Source organism: Capra hircus (genome assembly GCF_001704415.2).
Source record: "Capra hircus breed San Clemente chromosome X unlocalized genomic scaffold, ASM170441v1, whole genome shotgun sequence".
Classification (NCBI taxonomy): domain Eukaryota; kingdom Metazoa; phylum Chordata; class Mammalia; order Artiodactyla; family Bovidae; genus Capra; species Capra hircus.
The window spans coordinates 21,557,162-21,584,805 of NW_017189516.1; the positions used below are offsets into that span (position 1 = coordinate 21,557,162).

The 27,644-nt window shown below is 39.1% G+C and overlaps 1 protein-coding gene across 1 annotated transcript in view; it reads right to left on the reverse strand.

Annotated features, from left to right (window-relative positions):
* Positions 1-8,150: 8,150 nt before the first annotated feature.
* ZC3H12B (zinc finger CCCH-type containing 12B) overlaps positions 8,151-27,644 on the reverse strand; it is a 32,271-nt gene continuing 12,777 nt past the window's right edge. Inside the window, exons 3-6 of the mRNA XM_018043629.1 lie at positions 15,650-15,789; positions 13,689-13,923; positions 12,946-13,052; positions 8,151-11,680 (exon numbers count right to left, since the gene is read on the reverse strand). Of these exons, the coding sequence (XP_017899118.1) occupies positions 10,260-11,680; positions 12,946-13,052; positions 13,689-13,923; positions 15,650-15,789 (1,903 nt within the window). The 3' untranslated portion in view covers positions 8,151-10,259. The remainder of the gene's footprint in view (positions 11,681-12,945; positions 13,053-13,688; positions 13,924-15,649; positions 15,790-27,644) is intronic.

The following is a 27,644-nucleotide window of genomic DNA, read 5'->3' on the forward strand; positions in this document are numbered from 1 at the left end:
ACAGCAGAAGTAGGTCTACTGCCCCTTTTAAGCCTTTTTCCTCACTCAAACCATTTTTACTCCCTTCACTCAAATGTAATGTGGGGCAAGTTCACTTAGAAGCATCAGACCTCGGAAGAGACATTGGTCATAAAGCCCAGCCAGCATCAGGGGAATCAGCTCAGAACCTCCCTGACAGCTGGAAGATCCAGGTCTTCCTGTTGCTACCCAGCATGCTTCTGACCCATTTCCCTGCCTTCCCTCACTGGGCACCAAACAACAGTTGAAAGCCAAAGAGAAATCTTCCTTTGTTACTTGTCTACTCCTTTTGCCTTGAAAAGATAAAATGGACCTCCCTGTGTTGGGCACTGGAGCAGAGAAATGTCCTAGGGACTGACCCAGAGCTTTTCTGTGGTCACACAATTCCTTAAGACCCTCAGTGCCTACCCTGTCAGTCCTGAGCTGTCAAGAGACAGAGATGAATAAATTATGTTCTCACCCCTCAGAGCCCTCTGCCCAGTGAAAAAGAACAAAATTCACCAATTATGATAACCTGATGCCTTTGTTAAGTGTCTTAAGAAAGCCCTGGTGTACATGAGTTCTTTGTTTTTCTCAGGTGATATTTCCAGGGTGGTGGTTGGCTGAAGGTAAGATTGACTAAAATATCCCCCACTCCAACTTAGGAGAGTGATAGCTGGCTGAAAGAGTGGGCACCTGCGAGGCCAGTTTGGGCCTGCACAAAGCAAAACAAGGGACAGAACCAGGCCATATTCCAGCCAAGATGCTTGTTCCGTAAATGACTAAGATAAGCAATGATGAAGAGGAGAAGGCATATGCTATAAAATGCTAAGTAGGAATTGAATGGAAGTGTCCTGCCAGAGACTAGTCAAGGTTTTAAACTTGAGTTAGGACACTAGGGAGTTCACTTAGAGGATATCCTGAATATCTTCGTGGGTATGTGTATGTTATCATTTTTCTAGAGCTAGTTCACAGATTTAATCAGATTATTGAAGGGACCCATGAGCCCAACAGCCCCAAAGGTTAAGATTTTCTGTGCTGTGTGGACCCAACCATCAGGCATGGGCAGAGCAGTCTGCACAGGTTAATGCACGGGTAAGTTTCCCTCTAATGCTTCCCTCTCCTGTGAAATGCTGTCTTAGTGGCCAAAAATGTCAGAAGAGAGCCCTCAAGGAGCATCTAGGCCACATCTTTTCAAGGGATTTACAAATATATATACTGGGGCACAGCCTCAGCATCTACTCTGTGGGAAGATGGCTGCTGCAAACCCTTGGTTCTTCTTCAGCGCTTCTCTAAAGCACCCTGGATTTTTATTGTGTATGTATTGGTATCATATATGAAATTTCTATTTTTTAAAAATGGGCTTTGATGCTCAAAAAATGTTTGGAAATCTAGTCCCCTAATTTAGTATATTGAGACATTAATTCAGAGAAAAAGGGTAGGGGTTTGCCCAAGGACACAGGTTAACAGTTTGGTGTAGATCTGAGTTTCTGGTAATATCAGTACCACCTGGGTAATTGTTGTTTAGTTACTAAGTTGTGTCTGACTCTGCGACCCCATGGACTGCTGCACACCAGGCTTCCATATCTCCCAGAGTTTGCTCAAACTCATGCCCATTGGGTTGGTAATGCTATCCAATCATCTCATCATCTGTTGGCCCCTTCTGTCTTCAATCTTTCCCAATATCAAGGTCTTTTCCAGTGAGTTGGCTCTTTGCATCAGGTGGCCAAAGTATTGGAGCTTCAGCTTCAGCATCATTCCTTCCAATGAATATTCAGGTTTGATTTCCTTAATGATTGACTGGTTTGATCTCCTTGCTGTCCAGGGACTCTCAAGAATCTTTCCAATACCACAGTTCAAAATCACCAATTCTTTGGTGCTCAGCCTTCTATATGGTCCAACTCATATCCAAATATAATGGCCAGAAAAGTCATAGCTTTGACTATATAGACCTTTATCAGCAGGTTGATGTCTCTGCTTTTTTAAAATTCTGTTTATGTTTGTCATAGATTTTCTTCCAAGGAGCAAGTGTCTTAACTTAATGGCTGCATTCATTGTCCCCAGTGATTTTTGGAGCCCAAGAAAGTAAAGTCTGTCATTGTTTCCATAGTTTGCCCATTTATGTACCATGAAGTAATGGGACCAGATGCCATGATCTTTGTTTTTTGAATGTTGAGTTTTAAGCAGGTTTTATCGCTCTCCTCTTTCACATTCATCAAGAGGCTCTTTACTTCCTCTTCACTTTCTGCCATTAAGGCGGTATTTGCATATCTGAGGTTGTTGATATTCCTCCTGGCAGTCATGAATCCAGCTTGTGATTGATTCATCCAGCCTGGTATTTGGCATGATGTACTCTGCATAGAAGTTAAATAAGCAGGGTGACAATAGATAGCCGTGATGTACTTCTTTCCCAATTTGGAACAATTCTGTTGTTCCATGTCTAGTTCTAACTCTTGCTTCTTGACCTGCATATAGGTTTCTCAGGAGACAGGTTAGGTGGTCTGGTATTCCCATCTCTTTAAGAATTATCCACAGTTTGTTGTCATCCACACAGTCAAAGGCTTTAGTATAGTCAATGAAGCAGATGTTTTTCTGAAATTCTCTTGCTTTTTCTATGATCCAACAGATGTTGGCAATTTGATCTCTAGTTGCTCTACATTTTCTAAATGCAGCTCGTATATCTGGAAGTTCTCAATTCATGTAATGTTGAACCCTAGCTTGAAGGATTTTGAGCATTACCTTGCTAGCATTTGAAATGAGCTCAGTTGTACAGTAGTTTGGACATTCTTTGGCATTGCCCTTCTTTGAGATTGGAATGAAAGCTGACCTTTTACAGTCCTGTGGCCACTACTGAGTTTTCCATATTTGCTGACATACTGAGTACAGCACTTTAACAGCATCATCTTTTACGGTTTGAAATAGCTCATCTGGAATTCCATCACCTCCACTAGCTTTGTTTGTAGTAATGCTTCCTACGGCCCACTTGACTTCACACTCCAGGATGTCTAGCTCTTGGTGAGTGACCACACCATCAAGGTTATCCAGGTCATTAAGATCTTTTTTTGTACAGTTCTTCTGTGTATTCTTGCCACCTCTTCTTAATGTCTTCTGCTTTTGTTAGATCCTTGCCATTTCTGTCCTTTAGTGTGCCATCTTTGCATGAAATGTTTCTTTGGTGTCTCCAGGTTTCTTAAAGAAGTCTCTAATCTTTCCCATTTTATTGTTTTCCTCTATTTCTTTGCATTGTTCATTTAAGAAGGCCTTCTTATCTCTCCTTGCTATTCTTTGGAACTCTACATTCAGTTGGATTATCTTTCCCTTTCTCCTTTGCCTTTTGAGTCTCTTCTTTTCTCAGTTATTTGTAAGGCCTCCTCAGACAACCATTTTGCCTTCTTGCATTTCTCTTTGAGATGGTTCTGGTCACTACCTCCCATACAATGTTACAAACCTCCATCCATAGTTCTTCAAGCACCCTATCAGATCTAATCCCTTGAATCTGTTTGTCACTTCCACTGTATAATCGTAAGGGATTTGATTTAGATCATACCTGAATGGTCTATTGGTTTCTGTACTTTCTTCAATTTATGTCTGAATTTTGCAATAAGAAGTTCATAATCTGAGCCATAGTTGACTCCACATCTCATTTTTTTCTGACTGTATAGAGCTTCTTCATCTTCAGAAATAATGAATCTGATTTCAGTATTGACCATCTGGTGATGTCCATGTGTATAATCATCTCTTGTGTTGTTGGAAGAAGTTGTTTGCTATGACCAGTGTGTTCTTTTGACAAAACTCTGTTAGCCTTTGCCCTGTTTCATTTTGTGCTGCAAGGCCAAACTTTCCTGTTACTCCAGGTATCCTTTGTCTTCCTACTTTGTATTCAAATCCCCTGTGATGAAAAGTACATCATTTTTGGTGTTAGTACTTGTTAGACATACAAATTACTGAACCTCACTCCAGATGTACTTCAGAATGGCTGACAGTGGCCAGCAATCTGGTTTAACAAGCCCTTCAGATAATTCTCAAGCACAATAAAGTCTGAGTTGCTCTGGTGTAGAGGAAGAAGCTACCCAAAAATATAGGTTCCAGGCCTTGGAAGAAAAGAGCTGTGATGAACCTAGACAGCAAATTAAAAAGCGTAGACATCACTTTGCTGACAAAGGTCCATATAGTCAAAGTTATGGTTTTTCAAGTAATCATGTATGAATGTGAGAGTTGGACCATAAAGAAGGTTGAGCACTGAAGAATTGCTGCCAACCCTTAATATTCTTTGGAAGGACTGATGCTGAAGCTCCAATACTTTGGCCATCTGTTGTGAAGAGCCAACTCATTGGAAAAAACCCTGATGCTAGGAATGATTGAGGGCTGGATGAGAAGGTGTTGACAGAGGATGAGATGGTTGGATGGCATCACTAACTTGATGGACATGAATTTGAGCAAACTCTGGGAGATACTGAAGTACAGGGAAACCAGGTGTGCTGCAGTCCATGGGGTTGCAGAGTTGGACATGACTGAGCGACTGAACAACAACACACTCTACCACTTAATGAGAACAACCTTGGGCAAATCATGCCACAGTTTCTTCATTTGTCAAAGGAGGATATTTACCTCATGGGCTTGTAAAGATCAAAAGATCATAGATATGAAGTTTCTCTTAAAGCTTTCTATGTGTGATTTCTGTGGATTCATGCCAGGGTTGGTAGCCTTGAACTCAGGACTCAAGTCTTCATATAACCCAGGAAAAAGTGCTCTTCTGTAGCCCTCAAAGACTGACCTAAAGATAAGAAGTAGGCTATTGAAGCCCATTTCTAAGTCCATGGAGAGTAAGCCCATTTCTAAATCCATGGAGAGTAAGAACCAAGGGTCATCACTGGTTGTAGTCCTCCTGAAACCTGAGATTTCTGAAGCCAGGTTCATGGAAGAGCAGACACCACTGTGATAAAGGGCTCACTGGCTTGAGAGCAATGAGGCTTGGGGTTCTACTCTTGGCCCTGTTCAGCCTCAATCAAATCTCTTCAGTTCTTAGTGCCTCAGTTCTCATACCTATACCTTGATGGAGTCCATGCAGCTGAGCGCTCCCCACAGTCCCCACATGACTTCTCTATGAACTGTAGGGTTCTCTAGGCTGCTTTTAGCTCTGATATTCTGGCTAAGGCTCAGCAGATGATGTCTCTGTGGACCTGAGGCTATTCCGTGGGGAAACGGTGAGTCGTTTAGAGAAATAAGCCTGACCCCTTATCCCTCCACTAAGTTCTAACCCACCAGTTGGAGGCCTGGTCCAGCCCAGCCCTGTTGGAAAAGCCAACTGATTTGCACTTTTAGCTGTGTTAGTATAAAAAAATTAGAGAGCATATATTTACTGTGAGGGCTTCCCCGGTGGATCAGTGGTAAAGAATCTGCTTGCAAATACAGGAGACGCAGGTTCACTCCCTGAGTCGGGAAGATCCCCTGGAGAAGGAAATTGCACCGCACTCCAGTATTGTTGCCTGGAGAATCCTATGGACAGAGGAGCCTGGCAGGCTACAGTCCATGGGGTCACAAAAGAATCGGATATGACTTAGTGACTAAATAAAAATGTTTACTGTGATAAAATTCAGATGAACTCACTTGGGGAGATCCCTCCTCTTATTGTTTATCTCAAGATGCAAATCCAAGGACAGAAATCTAAATCTTTAGGAGGTGAGTGTGTATTTGTACGTGTGGTATGGCTTTTGTTAGTGATATTTGTAAAGAGACAGAGCCATTAGTGGTTAGTAAACAAAAAGTTTATGCAGTAATTAAATGTAGTTACAGTTCATTGTTGTCAAGGATACAGCATTTTCCATCATGATTATAAGTGAAACAAAACCTCATGAAGTAGTCAGCACATTCATGCTAGTGAGAACATATTGCAAAACATTGCACATGCATTTCAGGTGCAGACAAAACTGGGAACAGGATATGTTTTCTCTCACCTCTGGTTAGCTTTGTGCACTTTGTCATTAAGACTTACATTTATTTTTGGGTCAAACAAAGAACCCAAAGATATTTTATAAAAGCTTACAGCCATTATACAGTATCATTTATTCCCACAAATGGATAAAGCAAACTTCTATAGCTCAAAGATATGCAAACCAGGACTAAAATTAGTCAATCTGCCTATGTATATAGCTAGCTGCAGTATGATAGATATGGAATATGCTGAGTCTTTTGGCATCAACTATTTAGACAAGCAAGTTCCCAAAATATACTGGTTTGATTTCCAATGAGAACTAAGTGTAGTGCCATTTTAGTTGCAGATTATGCACACCTCAGTGTCAAGCCTGAGGAAAAACCAACTAGGGGAAGGTAGAGAAGGGTTGGAAGGACACCTGAGCAGGGCTCTTTGGACAACTTGACATTACTTTCCCTGTGCAGCTCCAGACCTGGTTCCCAGAGTTGAACAAAGTGTATTGAAATTGTTGGCCCTCAAAAAGGGTGTTTATACAAAGTCCCATACTTAAAGCATACATAAAACAGTAACTGAGTGCCTCTCAAAATGAGCTCTTCTATATAAGAAGAAAACCCAGTGCCAAGAGTTAATGGATGTAAGTGTTTGAATTACTGTATAAAGATAATTTATTCTAAAATAGAAAAAATGGATTTAGAAGTATTCTCCTGTAAACTAGGAGAGAGTGTGTGTGTATATATATATATATATATCCACATTTCATTACTTAGAAGAAAAGTTTTGTATACCATTTCCATAAGGCATGTTTCATCCCCCCTTCCATTTCTTGCACCTTAAGAGAGCATGCAATGGCTGTATGTTACCTTTGAAAAGGCTCCTTTTCCTTTGAGCCATCTTACAGAAATGGTGCTCTGGATTGACTATGCCACTCCAGAGTCACACTTCTTCAGGTTGAAATAAAAATAACAATAAAACAAACAACAAAATCACAAAAATTAAAAAAAAAATCACAAAATCTATAAAATCTAAGGCCTGAACAGGCACAGACTTGCTATGAGTTCAGAAAGTCAGTGAAGGAATTAAAATTACAAAGCACCTCTTGCAAAATATACTTCTTGAAAACCACACAAAACACTGTGCAGTAACCCCTACTTAGTACTTGGAGGTAAGTATCCTGAAGAACACACACTTAGCCCCAGGATGGAAGCTTGATTTGATTATCAAGGATACCAAAGGGGTTTCAATGTTTCTTTGTATTTGCTATTTTATAATTGCAGACAAAATGGAACAGTCAAGTGTACAGACCTCAATATAAACAAGCTCAATTTATGCATTCTTAGTTGTACAGCTCCATTTATAGATTCTTACAGGTGAACAACTAACAATTTTGTACACAAAATCTCTTTTGCAAGGACATATTAAATTTAATAGGCTAAAGAGAAACTTATGCCATATAGTGCTTGAAACTATGCACAATATCTATTGCACATAGTAATCAAGAGGCCTTGAAAAATTGTCTTTATCTATAAACTACTGCCCTTTGTAAATAAAAGCTCCCTCATGATCCTGGGCTACTCCCTTGTGACACACAGTGCCACAAACATAATGAAAAGTCAGTACCAAACCTAGTTTAAGATGAGTTTTGTACATTTGTTTCTATACAGTCAGGAGAAAAAGAGATACAATTTGTATCAACAGAAGGTCATTTCTGGTTATTTGAGGCATTGCTCCTAGCTGCTTTGATTCATACACATTTTATGAGAAGAATGACAATTGTTTTTAGGAAATAAATACATATGCTGCCTTAAGAAATATTTCCTGTATTGGGAGGAGCTTACATTTTTTTTTTTGATTGCTTAACATAAACATGTTCCAGATGAACTGTATCCGAGAAGATTAATCTTGTGCTTCTCTACAGTGTGCAGCTAGTGGATACTGTGGTACCATTGATGATTTTTGTAGGAAGGTGAACTATCTGGCACGAAGGCAGTAGAGTCATCTAAGATTGTCACATACCCTGACTTAGACATGGGACAGATTTAGAAGGTCCAAAAAGTTGAAGGTATGAAATGGTGTTTGTGTGAAACAGCAAGCACTTCGCTCTCTAGTGACCTGCTGCTAAGTCACTTCAGTCGTGTTCGACTCTGTGCAACCCCATAGACGGCAGCCCACCAGGCTCCCCTGTCCCTGGGATTCTCCAGGCAAGAACACTGGAGTGGGTTGCCATTTCCTTCTCCAATTCGTGAAAGTGAAGTCACTCAGTCCTGTCCGACTCTTCACAAGCCCACGGACTGTGGCCTACCAGGCTCCTCCGTCCATGGGATTCTCCAGGCAAGAGTACTGGAGTGGGTTGCCATTGCCTTCTCCACTCTATGGACCTACCTGGCAGAAAATACTTTTACTCCTCAATACACTGGGAGATAGAAAGATCAAAGGGTAGGAGATGAATGTGAACTGTGGTAAACTGAAAAGAAACACCGAGAGGAAGTTTTGATTAACCAGGACAGAGACAGAAAGCCAGAAAGCAGCATGCAAGCCGTTATCAAACCACCAGAAATAACCCTGACTACAGTCTCACATTCGGAGTGTTTCACAGTAAGAAACATTTATAGGCAGTGTCACACCTTCTCATGAAGAAACAAAAGGCCAAGACCAGGCCTTCTCAACTTTCATGAAAAAAACTACCATAGAAATTAGCAAGTTCCAGCTCAAGAAATAGTGAGCTGGTCATGGTTCAAAATGTTGCAATATACAATGGATTCAAAAAGGGGTTTATTTAGTGCAGCTGTTTAAAAAAACAAAAACAATAAACGCCTCTTCTAGAGGCATTTAGCTACAAAGGTTCCCACCCTGAGCAAGATACAAGTTGCCCATATAGTGCTGTCAACTCAAAGTCCTGCCTTCCTTAGTAATCCATTTAAGAATTACCTAAGGTCAAGTGCACCCTCTGCATGCATTTGAAGTATGTAACTGAGCCAGCTATTAGCAAAGATGTAGTATCCCCTTTTGGAAGCTTTTTCCACCTAGAAAATCCCCTGATTTTGTTTCCTAAAGAAGTTCTGCTCCACCAATGATAGACCTTATTGCCCAAAGGTTAGATGGCAGGAGAAAGTGGATTACATGATGGTGCACTGTCCTTCAATGCCTTTCATCCTGTGTTGTTTAATACTGCATAGGTCAGAAGTCCAAAGAGCATCCATTGGACCCCCCCCCCCCTTGAATGCAGCTTTTTGTGTTTGTCATTTAATCTCTCCTGGGATTAAGGGAAGCAAATTCTGGTAGTAAATCCCTTGGTCCTGGTCCAACTCTTCTGTGCTTGTCTAGCACACGCAACTACTATGCTTCGAACTTGAGAGTATCAACTTGGAACTATCCATCACCTCTTCTGCAGAAGGCATCAATCTGATCCCTAATTTACTAAGGTGAAGAGACTTAAAAGTGAAGAACTCTCAATAAATGCTGACAAGTAAAAAGTGCAAAGGAAATAGAGCCAGTTTGCTCTGGGTGCCTAAGAAAGCAAGATTCAAATATTGAGATGTAGTTTCACTTTCAAAACTAGTTGAAACTATGAAATATGATGTAAAATCATCAAGTCAGATTTGTGATGTATACAGCTATAGACTAAAGACTGTGCAAAGTCTGTCTTTTTATCACCACTGTTCAAAAGGTTATATAGAGATACACATACACACACACCTCAAACTAAATACATACAGTCATACATGCAATATAATTGCTAACAATAGGTTTGAAATATAGCTCTAGAAACTTCAATGTGACCCTATATCTGAGTTAATAAAGGTATTGAATGGTCAGATATCCATGCAATAAAGTATGTCTTTACTTTTAAATAGATTTAAATATTCTTATTAAAAAGCCTAAATGGATTGATCCTGATACTCTTGCTCTCTAAATTAGATATGCCATTGATACTTCATAATATAGAATGTGTGACTAAGAAAACAGTTGGTAATGGAATCCCTTGGAGCCTCTTGCATTTAGGCCTTTCCCCTGGGTTTTGTCCTCCATTACCTGCATGGTGCAGTGCAAAAGGGTATAGGACTTGGAGTCAGAGGACTTGGGTGTGAGTCTTGACTTGGTCACTTGCTAGCAGTGTGACTTCAGCAAGTTACTTTTAAACTCACTGAGCTTCAGTTTCCTTGTCTAGAAAACAAGACATTAGTAAGACTTTCCTCACAGGGTTGTTATGCACTTCAATGACAAACAGTTTGTAACTTGTAAAGTGTAACACAAAACTATTAGTTACTATTATCATAGTATTAGTGCATTATTGGTATTCATATTTATATAAAGAAATAAGTCCTATGTCATGTCAACGTGCAGCCCTAAGCTTAGAAACAATCAAGGCTGCTAGTTGCTGGGCATCTGCTGTGTGGGGATTCTTCTCCATCACTGAAAGAACAATGTTTGAAGGGAAAATATTGCAGAGGTTCTTGTAGGTCTGATACTGGTGCTCTGGGATCATTTGCTCCCTGGAATCATTGCACATTCCAATCCAAGGATTCATCCAAAGCTGCTCCATCTTTTCAGGCACACTCCGTACCATGACTGGCTCATAGCATGGTTGCATGAGGCTGTTACTCAAGGGATAGGAGTGGTAGCCATAGGAGTCAGTTGCACAGGGCAGTGGGTCCCAGCTGGCATGCTGTTCCCGACACAGAGGAGGACGTCTTTGCCTGATGGGATTGTTCTCATATAGGCGAGAATCAGAAATGCTGTCCATCCGAGTCATCACCAGGGCACGTCCTGGCTGGGGGGTTGCCCCAGGATGGATATTGGGAGGCATGGGATAGTCTCCAGGACAGCTGGAGCGTGCTCCAGTTGTTGGGTGCTGGGCATGCAGAACTAAATGGGAGACTGATTGCTTGTGGGGGGCTTGCTTAGAGTCTTCTGGGCCATAGCTCTGCACTCGCGTTAAGGCTTCATGGTAACCATGAGGAAAAGGCTGAAGATGGTTCTGAGATGCTGAGCGATGCAGCTTCAAACTGCCTTCAGGATGAGTATCAGCTACAGCCAAGTACAGGTTGTTGTAAGAGGAATAGTTGTCGTTCCTGGTATGGCTCATACGATTGTCAGGACAGAGGTTGGGATTCCGGGCATACAACCCCCGGTCTGCTTCAGCCATGTAGTACTCTCGATTATGCATGCTGTTGATGTTCAGTTTGGAGAAGTCGCCTAACACTGAATAGTAGCTGTGGTCCCCTAAGGGCTCAAACTTTGGGTATTGCTCAGCATAGCTAATAGGGGTCCCGTGGCTATTGGTAACCAGGATGGGTGGGTACTGCATGCTGGTCATGTGCTCCAAAGAGGACTTCTGGTGGGAGAAATGAGAGGATCCTGGTACTGGGCTGCTGGCTGAACGGGTGTTGAGGGCACCCACTGCATGGCTTTTGGGGGGTGGGATTGTGGGGACACTTAAAGCAGTCACAAGTGAGGGGACAGAGCTGGCCTCAGGCTTACGGGCAATGGACAGCCATTCCTCAGGCTCCACAGCCACGGACCGGATGCTGGGATCCGATTGACGCTTGGGGGTCACGCGTTTGACTTCTGAGGTTATATCACCTTTGGCACTAGACAGCCCTGTGCCACACTTGGCCAGGGTGCCTTCACTCATGGTTTTTATTGTGGACAGTTTGGCACTGATGCGGAGCTCATCAGCCACCGAACGCTGCGGTTGGTTGGCCCGCTCCGGATGGTAGTATTTGCACTTGTGGCCGTAGGTGCATTTTTTGCCTGAAAAATAATGCCCTGGGGTAAGACTCTCTCTCACAGTGGTGCAACTCTCTGTGCCAGAGGCTGTTTTAACAATCTGGTCACTCAGGTTAGAGTTTTACTTTATTAACTGTTCTTAAAGACGGGAGACAGACAACACCATGGTGGCATCACATACTGTGAGTGGAGAGGAAAGAAGTGGAAACCTAGGGAGGAAACTGCAGTGTGAAAGGTAACAGTGGTCATTGAACAGTCTTCATTTTCCTGAAATTCACAACTTTGTCTAGGCATAACCTGCATGCTGAGGCATAGAGCAGTAGCAGGCAGGGTGGTTCAGTGCAAAGAGCATTGGCCTGGAGGCTGGTCAGATCTGAGCTTTAATTCCAGCTATGTCACTTATTAGCCATGTGAACTTGGTAAGTGATTTTTAATTTCTGTGCCTCATTTTCCTATTCTGTAAACAAGGTTCATAATAATGTCTTTATTATAAGGTCATTGTGAGGATTAAATGAAGATAGTGAACATGAAATATTCTATGATATGAATAAATGATAGGTGAGAACAAACACCTAGATGTCTTATAAATAAATGATTATTCAAAAACAGTGAACATTCAAATTTGCCTCAGACCAGGCAGCACATATCTTACTGTTAGGCTCACAAACTTTGTGTCACAGGGACTTGCATAAGATCATGAAAGCACTCTAGAAAGCTATATTTATTTATTTACTTTATTTTATTTTGAATTAATTAATTTACTTTAATTGGAGGCTAATTACTTTACAATATTGTAGTGGTTTTTGCCATACATTGACATGAATCAGCCATGGGTGTAGAAAACTATATTTGAAATAGGAAATGAAGATAAAGTTTGGAAGCAAACTGGAAAATGCAGATTGGAAGAAAAGGGTAATATTGAAAGAGGGCGCAGTCACCTGCCTGAAAGACACATCCTTCTTGGGGCCAAATGCAGTTTGTCATTGCCCTTTCTTCTTCCACAGATCAAGTAAGTTTCTGTACTTCCCTGCCCCCAACAACACTACTCAGGACAGAGACAGTTAGAAGAGAAAAATCATTTTAACTAGTGACAATTATTCTTTCCTTCAATTCTAGTTACCTGTTTCTCAGGAAATTTCTAGGATGGTTCTTTAAATGCCTAATTGAAAATATATGAAAACACAGGCTTTAACTCACAGAATGGACAAGCCAGGATTTTCCCTTTGAAAGGGAAACCTTGAAGAGAAGAGTATTCACAGACTTCTTCAGTTTTGCATATAGGTACTCACCATAAGGACATGGTTGCTTCTTGTGTTCAGGAACAACGGGTCTCTTTCTTAAGAAGTTTTCAAGGCTTGGGCCATGACGTCCTAAAGGATCATCTGGAGGCATAAACCTGAAAGCAAGCAAGCAAGAGGTAAACTATCCCTTATCAGGAGTTCAGGCCTTCATTACATGTTGCTTATACTATTGTCATAGCCTTCTAATAGCCCTTTGTGCCTCAAGTTTATCTTCTGCTAAGTCAGCAGTTCTTCCCTCTGTTTCCACTTGAAGACAAGAAAGGAATGATTTTTCCCATACATCATTCTTCTGTGGATTATAAGTTCCAACCACACTGACATGTCTGCCGGTTCCCCCAACGTGCAACCCATTTTCACATCTTTATAGCTTTATTCATGATGTTCTCTTTACCTATAATGCCCAGAAGCCCTCTTTCCTCTGTCTGTAAACTCCATCTCAAATGTTATTTCCTCTGTGAGACTTTTTCATATCATTTCACATAGACAAAGCAATTTAAAAAATTCTAACCATAGAGTTTATCCCAATACTTTGTGGGAATCTCTTCTCTAAGTACACTTTGAGCTTCTTAAGGGTGAGTCTTGTTATTTATTCAGCCTTTTATTCCCATGGCAACCAGCATAAAGCACAATATACAGTAAGTGTTCAGTAATGTTTATTGAAATGAAATTAAATCTGTCCTTAGTGGTAATTTGCATTTAGGCTATTCAGAACCTATAGGAAAGAAACGTACTTGTCATTCACAAAAGAATACATCAGCAAGCGCTCCTCTATAAACTTCTTCCATTCTGGCTTTTCGACTTGAAGGTCTCGGTAGTTATCATTGGATACAATGATGCCATCAGAATCAAAAGCCAGTTTGACTATGAACCGGTCATCATAGCAAACAACTCTTCTGCCCTGGACCCTTCGGGATGGTGTGAAGACAAGAATCTTTTCCTTTTCCAGTTTACGTAGGATATCTTGATCTGTTGAAATATGGATTATATGCCACAGAATATAAATCATATTTGGAAATCAACAGCATTATACCCATATTAAAAAATATAAAAGTTGATACTAGCTTAATATATTATTTGCTCTTAGAGAAAATGCAGCCACTATTCCTGGCTATGGCACCATTTTGGACTGTGATTTTAGCCAAGTTGCTTTCCCCTTTCCACTCCAGTTTTCTTTCAGAGAAAACAAAGGAAATAGATTAAATTACATCTAAGTTTTTTGAAACTAGCATGAACAGTAAGAAATAACATTGATATCCTAACATTTTTGAGGCTTATTTTGCCCTTTGGCTGCAGCACCAGGTTTTGGTTGCTGAAGAAGCCAGGGAAGTATGATGAGAATGTGTCTGGCAGGAGGAAAACAATGTATCTTTCTTAGGGACAAACATTTTTGCCTTCTGCCTGAAGGAAAGCCACCACTAAGGAAAAATATTAAGTGGTAGCATATGAGTACTGACCCCCTTTACTCTTAGCCTCTTTAATAATGAAGAAAGAAGTTTGAGTAGGGCCAGGATACACTCTTGGAGAAGGCAATGGCAACCCACTGCAGTACTCTTGCCTGGAAAGTCCCATGGACGGAGGAGCCTGGTGGGCGGCAGTCCATGGGGTCGTTGAGAGTCAGACATGACTGAGCGACTTCACTTTCACTTTTCACTTTCATGCATTGGAGAAGGAAATGGCAACCCACTCCAGTGTTCTTGCCTGGAGAATCCCAGGGACAGCGGAGCCTGGTGGGCTGCCGTCTATGGGGTTGCACAGAGTTGGACACGACTGAATTGACTTAGCTGCAGCTTAGCAGCAGGATCCACTCAGACTGAGGCTGGGAGCCTGTTCAGCAGTTGGCAGACAACCCCATGACACTGAACCTTCTCATTTTGTAAATAAGGCAAGACCTGATACTCAGATAATTGGGGTATTGATGCTCTCAAATGCTGTTAAGAGCTAGCTTTATATACTATTATAAGTGAATGTAGTGATCCTCCTGCCAATAGGGCCACATCATAACTTTTGTGGACTTTAGGCACTTTTGCCTTCATGGGTCTTTTCTTCCATAAAGAAATGTTAGGTTTATACTTTACAACTATGTTGGTATAAACACAAATAATCCAGTTAGGTACATTATTATATATTTATTGCTATATTCAATTTTCCCCTCTGATGTTAAAAAGCTAATAAAATTAAACCATTTACACAGGATCCTATAAGTATATATTACGAACCCTAGGCACTTGGCCTACTGTGCTTCATGGATAAATTAGCTTTGAATGCTGTGGTCCTCTTTTTCTGTTCTAACCCCTAATTTGCAAATCCCACAATAACTTAACTGCTACAGGATGAGATCCATTGTCTATGGTGGTTTCTTTAGTATTTTGGAAAACTCAAGTCATGTTCATAATCAAATTCATCCCCCTTTTTGTCTGAAGCTTATGGTCAAATAGAAACACTCTTTTTTTCAACTATGTGCTTTATTTTTTGCTTGAAATTCAAGTCTATTTAACTGCTCTGTGCCATAGCACAACAGATTATTTGGATCAGGAGAAATCTGCTTTAAAATACACAATTTAAAAAAAACATTTTAAGTGTACTCAATAGATTTAGAAAAGCACTTATCTAATTTAGGAGCATTGGGCTCTCACCAAACTATCTTGCCAGCTTTGCTTCTGGATGAGAAGAAATGTCTTAATTGAATTAGTACCTGTAATTGGTGCATCAGGGCGGGATTGCTCCTTTCTCCATGCAGGCACAAATACAGTAATATCTTTATGGCCTTTATCTAGGAACCAATCCACAGCAAGTTGTATTCCTCTGCAGGAGAACTCTTCTTTATTCCCATGGCTTCAGGAAGATAGGGAATGAGAGTAGAGAGGATTGATAACAAGTAACAAAGAAATACTCCAAATAGGCTTTTTCTTAGTGTGAAGACATTAACAACAGATATATTACTTTTTGAGGATGCCAAAAATGTATTTTTAAGAGAATAAATAAAATTCTTTAAAAAATTCCATTATTACAAATATTGCCATTTTCATTACACATTCATTCAAGGCCACAGATAGTTAATAACAACTCCCAAATTATAGCAGCCCTAGTGGCTATTTCCTATCATTATTTCTATTTTCTCTCATCTCTTTCTGTTTCTATTACCATTTCTTTTTCAAAGATTCCTATATTTATCAGATGAAAAGAGAAGTGTCACCAGAGGTTTGGATAAAGTTTATAGAGAATTAGTTGGAAATGAATTTTAAGTACATAAAGTAAGCTTAAAAAATAACACTGATAGCAAAAAAAGATACACTGAAATGCTGACTGAAAATAGTTATCACAATTAATTAAATATGATTTGCCAACAAAAATTACAGTCTTGAAAATTTTAAGATGTGGGAAATGCTCACAATATAATGCTAAAAGAGAAAAGGAAGGCTTTGGACTACATATAATGTAATCCAAATTTTATAGAAGAAAGTCTATGTACAGTATCTCCTTTATTTGGTTTCATGATACACATTTTCATTTAATGATTGTTCAAAGACATTAAATGGAAAATTCCAGAAATAAGCAATTCATGTTTTAGACTATGCACCATTCTGAGTAGAGTTATGAAATCTGGTGCCATCCCATTCCATCCTGCCTGAGGTGAATCATCTCTTTGTCCAGCATACCCCACCCATAAGTCACTTAGTAGGATCTCTTGTTATCAGGTTGACTGTTTCAGTATCACAGGGCTTGAGTTCAAGTAACTCATTTTACTTAATAATGGTTCCAAAGCACAAAAATAGTGGTGCTGGCAATTTGGATATGCTGAAAAGACGGTAAAGTGAAAAGGTGAAAGTTCTTAACTTAATTAAAGAAAGAAAAAAAGCTCGTACGCTGAGGTTGCTAAGATCCATTCAAGGCAGGAGAAGGAGGCAACAGATTAGATAGTTAGATGGCATCATCAATTCAATGAACATGAATTTGATCAAACTCCAGGAGATAGTGAAGGGTAGGGAAGCCTGAAGTGCTGCAGTCCATTGGGTCATAAAGAGTTGGACATGACTGAGGGACTGAGCAACAGCAATGGCAACAACAAAAACAACAAATAATTGCTTGAAGCTATAATCAGAACTAAAAAAGGCTGCTAGTACTGACTCTGCCTCTCCTTCTGCTCTTCCCATATATCCTCTTCTATTTGAATTGCCTGGATCAGACAGTTTTTCTCTTCCAACTCTTCTCCCTCCTGCTACTTTCCTTTTCCCAGGAAAGGGAGATAAAAAAATCAGAAATGATTATAGCTCCCTTAAGGAGAAATCTATTACAGGGAGAAATGAGTTGTTCTTGTTGTTTTCCTATACATCCAGGATGCAAACATAACTTAGAGCCTTGGCTAAGAAATTTCCCAGTCCAACTCAGAATGCATTGGGATTTGCTAAAAACTTTGAATTAACCATCTGGACTTAAGAGCCCAGGTTTCAGATCAACTAATACAGCTGTTAGTTTCTGAAAGCAAAGCAAGGGAATGAATAGAGAAGGCAGGATGGAAATAACCCTTAGTGGAATTTTGGTCACATAGTCCAGAGGCTTGTACTGAAGGAATTAACTTAGAAATTACTCAGACCTGTCCCAGAGCTTTCTCCAAAAAATCATAAAATGGACAAAGGTTCAACAATGCTAGTGAAGATAGAATGAATCAATCTAGACTATTATGGGAGATTGAGAAAGAAACTTTTAAGCAATATTTGGGCTTGACACCTGAATCATTCTCTAACCACCAAAATGATCCTTTTCTTAACTCTGCCTTTCAGGAAGGCTTAGATGAGAATTTGTCTACTCTAGTCAAAAAGACAGTCCAGGTTGGTCTGAGTTACACACAAAACACCCTTGTTATATTGGCTAACCAACTTTTCAAAACCATTAAAAGGAAAGAAAAGGAAGTATCTATGAAAATTATGAACCTTCATTTGCACCAACTTAAGTACGTAATGCCAGTTTAAGGTTAACCAGCCCCCAACCAGTTTAATTCCCAAACAGTAGAGAAAGTTTCAAGAAAAAGAAATCTCTTTAGAATTCTTGCCCAGAGGGAATAATTCCTAGTAAGAGAAATAGATTTTCCCTCCCTATACCTCTAGACCAGAGCTCTCTGGACAACTTATCTAGATCATCTCTACTTCCTAAAACTGAGTAGGGGAAAAAGGGAATGAAGCCTTTTAAAATTTTCTTATTCCAATTTGTATTTACAATTAGTGAGTTTTATATTATGATATCTGATACATGACTATGTTTAAAAAATGAAGCTAGATCTCACATTGTGTCTGTCTGGATATGTGTATGTCTCAGCATGTGTCTTTGTCTTTGGCTAATATTGCTGAGGTTAATTTGCGAATGAATTCTAATCTAATTGGCCTAAAGAAAAGTAACTGCTTACAAATCAAACAACTCTAAATACAATAAAAATTAACCCAAATGTATCTCAGGTTCACATGAACTGGGAAATATTCAGTATGAAATACTTAGTATTAATATTTGTTTGTTCATCTAATTAATGTAGACATATCTGAGTCATTAATATCAAACATAGCATTTTCATTGTGCCTAGGTTTAATATAAGTTATATCTGATACAAGTTTGTCAGCAAGGAAATTAACTTGAGAGAGGAAACTTTTAAGAAAAGAAAATATAAATGAGATAGGAGTTTTTAGATAAATTCTATTAAGAATAAAATATACTTTAGGAATGTCTGTCTAAAATAGTCTTTCCAGATTTGGGTAACTCTAATTTCTAGGTTTGTGCTAAACTAAGTGATGGGAGTTTATTGAATAGCTAGGTCATTCCCAAATAAAATAAGATTCCAAAACATTAGTTACTGAACACTAACTTCCTCTTACAGAGAAACTAAAGAGATTTTGGAATATTAATGAATAATGTTTGGTGCCATCTTGAGATATTCTCTTTAAGAAAGTAAATGTTTTTAGAAATTATCATTGGTATTTACATTCACCAATCTACCGAATGCTAATACAAAGGAGAGTTCATGATTGCTTAAGGAAAGTAGGATGTATGTTTTCAGTAAAGAAGGCGTGAGGAATGAAATTGCATTTTGTTAAGGGAAAAGGCATCAGAGGGGAGACATACAAACCATAATCACAGAAAACTAGTCAATCTAATCACACTGACCACAGCCTTGTCTAACTCAATGAAACTAAGCCATGCTGTGTGGGGCTACCCAAGACGGGCAGGTCATGCCGGAGAGGTCTGACACAATGTGGTCCACTGGAGAAGGGAATGGCAAACCACTTCAGTATTCTTGCCTTGAGAACCCCATGGACAGTATGAAAAGGAAAAATGATAGGATACTGAAAGAGAAACTCCCCAGGTCGGTAGGTGCCCAATATGCTACTGGAGATCAGTGGAGAAATAACTCCAGAAAGAATGAAGGGATGGAGCCAAAGCATAAACAATACCCAGTTGTAGATGTGACTAGTGATAGTAGCAGGGTCTGATGCTGTAAAGAGCAATATTGCATAGGAACCTGGAATGTCAGGTCCATGAATCAAGGCAAATTGGAAGTGGTCAAACAGGAGATGGCAAGAGTGAATGTTGATATTCTAGGAATCAGTGAACTAAAATGGACTGGAATGGGCGAATTTAACTCATATGACCATTACATCTACTACTGTGGGCAGGATTCCCTTAGAAGAAATGAAGTAATCATCATGGTCAACAAAAGAGTCCAAAATGCAATACTTGGATGCAATTTCAAAAACGACAGAATGATCTCTGTTCGTTTCCAAGGCAAACCATCCAACATCACAGTAATCCAAGTCTATGCCCCAACCAGTAACACTTAAGAAGCTGAAGTTGAATGGTTCTATGAAGACCTACAACCTTTTAAAACTAACACCCAAAAAATATGTCCTTTTCTTTATAGGGGATTGGAATGCAAAAGTAGGACATCAAGAAAAACCTGGAGTAACAGGCAAATTTGGCCTTGGAATGCAGAATGAAGCAGGGCAAAGGCTAATAGAGTTTTGCCAAGAGAACACACTGGTCAAAGCAAACACCCTCTCCTAACAACACAAAAGAAGACTCTACACATGGACATCACCAGATGGTGAACACTGAAATTAGACTGATTATTTTCTTTGCAGCCAAAGATGGAGAAGCTCTATACAGTCAGCAAAAACAAGACTGGGAGCTGACTGTGGCTCAGATCATGAACTCCTTATTGCCAAATTCAGACTTAAATTGAAGAAAGTAGGGAAAACCACTAGACCATTCAAGTATGACCTAAATCAAATTCCTTATAATTATACAGTGGAAGTTAGAAATAGATTTAAGGGACTAGATCTGATAGATAGAGTACATGATGAACTATGGAACGAGGTTCATGACATTGTACAGGAGACAGTGATCAAGACCATCCCCAAGAAAAAAAAAAAACATGCAAAAGAGATAAATGGCTGTCTGGGGAGGCCTTACAAATAGCTGTGAAAAGAAGAGAGGCGAAAAGCAAAGGAGGAAAAGAAAGATATAAGCATCTGAATGCAGAGTTCCAAAGAATAGCAAGGAGACATAAGAAAGCCTTCCTCAGCGATCAATGCAAAGAAATAGAGGATAACAACAGAATGGGAAAGACTGGAGATCGCTTTAAGAAAATTAGAAATACCAAAGGAACATTTCATGCAAAGATGGGCACAATAAAGGACAGAAATGGCACGGACCTAACAGAAGCAGAAGATATTAAGAAGAGGTGGCAAGAATACATAGAAGAACTGGACAAAAAAGATCTTCATGACCAAGATAATCACAATGCTGTGATCACTCACCTAGACCTAGACCTCCTGGAATGTGAAGTCAAGTGGGCCTTAGAAAGCATCACTACAAACAAAGCTGTTGGAGGTGCTGGAATTCCAGTTGAGCTGTTTCAAATCCTGGAAGATGATGCTGTGAAAGTGCTGCACTCAATATGCCAGCAAACTTTGAAAACTCATCAGTGGCCACAGGGCTGGAAAAGGTCAGTTTTCATTCCAATCCTAAAGAAAAGCAATGCCAAAGACTGCTCAAACTACTGCACAATTTCACTCATCGCACACGCTAGTAAAGTAATGCTCAAAATTCTCCAAGCCAGGCTTCAGCAATACGTGAACCTCGAACTTGCAGATGTTCAAGCTGGTTTTAGAAAAGGCAGAGGAACCAGAGATCAAATTGCCAACATCCGCTGGATCTCAAAAAAGCAAGAGAGTTCCAGAAAAACATCTACTTCTGCTTTATTGACTATGCCAAAGCCTTTGACTGTGTGGATCGCAATAAACTGTGGAAAATTCTGAAAGAGATGGGAATACCAGACCACCTGACCTACCTTTTGAGAAATCTGTATGCAGGTCAGGAAGCAACAGTTAGAACTGGACATGGAACAACAGACTGGTTCCAAATAGGAAAAGGAGTACGTCAAGGCTGTATACTGTCACCCTGCTTATTTAACTTCTATGCAGAGTACATCATGAGAAACGTTGGACTGGAAGAAACACAAGCTGGAATCAAGATTGCCGGGAGAAATATCAATAACCTCAGATATGCAGATGACACTACCCTTATGGCAGAAAGTGAAGAGGTGCTAAAAAGCCTCTTGATGAAAATTAAAGAGGAGAGTGAGAAAGTTGGCTTAAAGCTCAACATTCAGAAAATTAAGATCATGGCATCTGGTCCCATCACTTCATGGGAAATAGATGGGGAAACAGTGGCAGACTTTATTTTTGGGGCTTGAAAATCATTGTAGATGGTGATTGCAGCCATGAAATTAAAAGATGATTCCTCCTTGGAAGGAAAGTTATGACCAACTTAGATAGTATATTCAAAAGCAGAGGCATTTCTTTGCCAACAAAGGTCCTTCTAGTCAAGGCTATGGTTTTTCCAGTGGTCACATATGGATGTGGGAGTTGGACTGTGAAGGAAGCTGAGCGCCAAAGAATTGATGCTTTTGTATTGTGGTGTTGGAGAAGACTCTTGAGTGTCCCTTGGACTGCAAGGAGATCCAATCAGTCCATTCTAAAGATCAGTCCTGGGTGTTCTTTGGAAGGACTGATGCTAAAGGCGAAACTCCAATACTCTGGCCACCTCATGCGAAGAGTTGACTCATTGGTAAACACCCTGATGCTGGGAGGGATTGGGGGCAGGAGGAGAAGGGGACGACAGAGGATGAGATGGCTGGCTGGCATCACCAACTCGATGCACATGAGTTTGGGTGAACTCCAGGAGTTGGTGATGGACAGGGAGGCCTGGCGTGCTGTGATTCATGGGGTCGCAAAGAGTTGGACACGACTGAGTGACTGAACTGAACTGAAGGGAAAAGGAATTAGGTCTGACTTACAGGTGTTATTCTGAATGGGAAAATAAAATTATGAATACAGAAAGTGTAACAAGGTTTGTGGAAAGTGGACCATGAGAAAAGAGTTTTGCGCGTGGTCAAGACTGACTCAGTTTAAAATCAATTTAATTAAGTAAACGAATTTAAAAGTAAGTTTCTGTAAAACTTGAATTTGGCTTTTCTGTTGATTAAGAGGATAAGCTTTCTTCAGAAATTGAAGTGCATTTGGGAAAAGATTGTTAACTTTCTTTACCTCATAAATGATCTGTTCTGTATTTGCCTTTAAAATCTTTTTACTTTGGCCAATCGAATAACTATTGTTTCATAGTGACCTATAATCCTATTTGAGTATTTTAAACCCTTTTGATATTTATGGAGAAAGCTTCCTAAATAAAATTCGAATGAAGCAATTTTGACCTCTAGCTAACTTTGGTATACTTCAACGACCCCTGAAACATCCCAAGGAGAGATATTCAGCTAATTAGGTCCATTGGATATGTTGGATTACATGGGACAGATTGTCAGATGAGTAATAAATCTCCTCAGGTTATGTTGTGTGGTAAATATTACTAATATTGATATCCTAGAAATTACATGGAGTTCCTAAAATTCTGATATGTCCTGGGAAAATGTTATCAGCCATAATTCTAGATACCATCTTAAAGTGTTGTCATAGCAGTAACCAAATTTCTTTGTTAATGCATTGTAATAAGATTTTAAACATTTCTTCTTAAGTCTTTTGTCATTATAGACAGTTATGGTTTTATTTTGCTGCTTTTGCAAAAATGTGTCCTCTTCAAGAAGATTTATAGAAAAGACTTTTGGGTTTCTGTCTTTCAGACCATAATTCTGTATTGGGAAAGAAATTAAAAGATTATACTGGGAAGCCTGATTGCTTCTTTGAAGATTAACAAAAGGACTCAATTAATGGGTGAATATGCTTATAACTCTTATGATTTCTAGCTGAAAAATTACTGATTTGAATCTGTCTTTTCCAAGTGTAAGGAATCCCTTCCCCTCTAGTTATGATTTAGAGTAATTTAGTGAAATTATACTTTTGTAAGCAAAATTAAAACACTCGCCTTTTCTATTAGACCCCTCCAGAAATTGGAAACTCTTAGGCTTCCAGTAGCTTTATCAGATAAGCCAGGAAGGCTGTCTCAATTACAGGTATAGAAATCTCAAGGAATTTTGGAGAACTTGAGAAGGGAGAAATTCACCCAGATCTGCTAGGCGAAATCTGTGATGTGCCTTTGGTGTGAGTTTCCTAACCTTGAGATGTTTTTTAAAAGTTCAGTTTGAGACTCTTTATAAAAGTTCCAGCCAAACAAATAAAGTCTAGGATCAATTATGTTTATGTAAGTCATCAAGCCAAATTTATTGAAACCAGACTTATTTTTCAAACAAACTAGTTTAGTTCGGTTATATTTGATAAAACTGAGGGTAATTTTGGGGAGAAAAAGATGTTTAAATGAATGTTAAATGCTTTTGGTAATGGAGGGCTGTATCTACTAACACTCACTTCCTGGATAGTTCTTTGCTGTTATGCTACATAAATGTAAAATTTAATTGAATTGTTAAAGGACACTCTAAGTTTTTTTTTTTTTTTTTTTTTTCTGAAGCTTAGCTCAGTTATCTTTGGATGAAGATCAGATGTGCCATGATCTGAAACAAGGAAATTGTGTATTATATACTAGAAAGGACATAATTTAAAGGGCTGTCTCCAACCTAGATGGAAGGACATTTTTATCAAGTACTCTCAACTAGCTCAAGCTCAGGGAAATTGAAGGGAAATTGACTCTTGGATTAATTTCCAATTTCAAAGGCTCCTACACTGAGAGGACTGCTGATTTCAAACTCACTTTAAAATGACACTCAAATAGAAGAGGAGCTACACTCACACCAGGACAAGAAGAAGACATCAGAAGTAGACAGCATGCCAAGGATGCTGGGTCTAAGTCATATGATTATTTATAACATTTTCTTCACTTCTTGGACTTTTGCATATAAATCAAGTGTTTTCTATCATGGACACAATCTTATGCTAATTTTAAAAGATCAGTCCAATTGTTGGGTTTGTTGCCAATTATCTATGTCTAATACTTCTAAATTATCTTAATGTATTTCTCCACCTCAAGGCTCTAATTGTATGACCCTTAGGAAGTTTATTTTAGAAGGATAATTCAGTCCTGTTCTGCTTACTCATGATACTGCTAGATGGATCTGGCCAATTAATAATACCTTCTCTGACCCTGGCCATAGATTTAAATTTTCTTTTAAGGTCACTCAAGCTCAATCAGAATGATAAGCTAAGTCTCAATCAAAAACTGTAACCTCTCATCTATTAAAAGGAAAGCTCCCACCATTACGGGATGAATCTATATGGTTAACACCAGGCTATAGTCATTTAAGTTTAAAAGTTCCTTTATTTGGGGAACAATTAAATCATACTAAGGATGATCAAACTAAGAGAGATAATGCTGGAGAGAGATTGTAGAAAGGAACCCTCTGCACAATTGGTGGGAATTAAATTGATAGAGCATTATGGAAGATGGTATGGAGATTCCTTGAAAAACTAGGAATCAAATCACTATATTACCAGCTATTCCACTCTAGGCAAATAACCTGAGGAAATCAAAACTGAAAAAGACACATGTACCCAATCTTCACTGCAGCACTATTTACAATAGCTAGAACATGGAGCAGAACCTAGATGTCCATCAACAGATGAATGGATAAAGTTATGGTACATATACACAATGGAATATACTCAGTCATATAAAGGAACACATTTGAGTAAGTTCTAATGAGGTGAATTTAACTAGATCCTATTATATAGAGTGAAGTAAGTCAGAAGGAGAAAGATCAATATTGCATACAAACATATATATGGAACTAAAAAGAGGGTACCGAAAAATTTATTTGCAGGGCAGCAGTGGAGAAACAGACATAGAGAACAGACATGGACCAGGGAGAGGGGAGGAGAGGGTGAAATGTATATAGAGAGCAACATGGAAACTTATATTACCATATGTAAAATAGATAGCCAGTGGGAATTTGCTGTATGTCTCAGGAACTCAAACAGGGGCTCTGACCAACCTAGGGAGTGGGATGGAGAGGGAGATGTGAGGGAGGTTCAAAAGGGAGGGATATATTACATCTATGGCTGATTCATTTGAGCTTTGACAGAAAACAAAAAAATTCTGTAAATCAGTCTTTTTAATTAAAGTATGAATATTTTTAAAAAATAGTATTATAGATGCTTTAAAATATTAACATGTTTGTCTCTTGGTGTAGAAAAATGGTTGGATTTTGCAAGGTTCTTTCTTTCTTCCTTTCCTTTATATTTTATGTATTTTCTACATTTTATAAGTATGTATTACTTTTATAGTAATGAAAGGATCATTTAAACAAGGGATTTGATAGGATAAAATATAATAGCTATTGGGTATCCAACAGCTATTGTTATTCTTGCATTTATTTTGGTCTTAGACTACTTGTAACATTGCAGAGTCAAGTGAAATGAAATCCCATTCCCTTCCTCCAAATCTCCCCTGTAATGGCAATTATGATGATTTTCCTGAGTTCATGTTATACTTATCAGCACTATAGCAGTGGGAAAAATCACAGCTGAGTATCTTCCCTACATGTCTGTTTTATATGGGATTCATCCAATAATAACCCTTTAGGAGCCTTGGGCTTCCCCAATTTACTCGCTCAATTTTTTAGAAGAAATCAGTGGTAGCTGTTTCTAAGGCTTCTTCATAGTTGTTTGGCAGTTAAATACATTTTCCTGTCAACTAAAAAAAAAAAAAACCAATGATGCACAATGTGAGAGTCGTGAGTTAAGTTTTATTTGCGGCAAAATGGGGACTTCAGGTGGGGAGACGGCACCTCAGATAGCTCTGAGAAGTTGCTCCAAAGAAGTAGTGGGGGAAGTTCAATATATATGATTTTGGTGAAGTTCAGAGCAATCAAGCACTGATTTTACAAAATTTTTTCTTCTAATTATGAGGAGCTGATGTAACCATGAAGGGATTTAGTGCTTTTCTAGATATGAAGAGATTGAAGGATTGGGATCATGAAATCAATTCCTAAAAATATCTAACTATCTAAAGACTTGTTCCACAAGTCTCCCTGGACCACAAAGTGACTCATTCTCCACCCTAAACTCCTTTTGGGGTGTCAAAGGTCAATAGCTACAGCAGCACAGGATTCAATTTCTGTAGAGGCAGATTGCAAATGCCCTTGGCAAGTGCCAATTTGTAGTTGACAGGCTCTGCTCATGGTTATAAATTCAACCATGCTTTGGGAGGCATTTCATGACCAGTTCATCCCACAGTGCTAAGAAGGCTCATTCCTAGTTCTGGAGAAGATTTTGCTAATAGGCCACTCAATGTGGTATTACTGGACTAGGTCTCAATTGTTGAAGATCTCTGGACATCTGTCTTCTATTTATGGTCCAGGAAAATGTTCCCTCTTATTGCATCTTCTGATATCTAGAGTTACACTCTTATAATCATTGATAACATACAGAACTATATATTTGATCAACTACTGCAAGCCACCTAGTCATTAATTTTGTTGGAGGGTCAGTTCCATAGTTGGCAATTACAAGGAAAAACAATCCTATAAAACAGACAAAATACAAATTGTAACATTAATGGAGTTTTAAGTAAATATTTCAGGCAAGAGCTTCCCACTAAAAACCAGTTTTTGAAAACATTGTCAAGACTAGGGAATGGGTCACTTAAAGCAGAAATCTGATTTTTTATATAGTTTCTCAAATATGTTATATTAAAGGAATCATTAGGTATGAAACACAGCATTCAGCTTGAATTATGGCACAGGCACCTCCTTGAGATGCTATAAGGATGTCATGCAGTTTTGTAGCACTGCTTTTTCCATCATAGAGACCTCAGAATTCAATAGGTTAATAGCCTGGTTACGATCATTTAGTTTGTTGAGTGAAAGGTGTCAAGATATTGATATGGCCAATTATATCCTCCAATCTTATTGAAAACACAAAAATAGCTGTCAATAGTCATACAAGTGGAATAGAGATCTCTTGACCCATTGGGCTCACACCAATTGTAGATTGGCTGGAGTCACCTCTAATTTGTTACATATATGACCTTGAGTCCATGGGAATCCCAGGATATGCCTTCTTATCCATCTAGGTGGAAGCCAAGGGCACAAATTAGTACTACAAACCCACTGAGTTCCATTAGGTACAACCCAGTGAATCTCTGGTCTGATCCAGTCAGTTCCATGCTAATCATTATCTCTAAGGGTAATAATATGCAGGCATTGTTCATAAGGTATCCAGCCTAGCTTCCTAATGTTTACT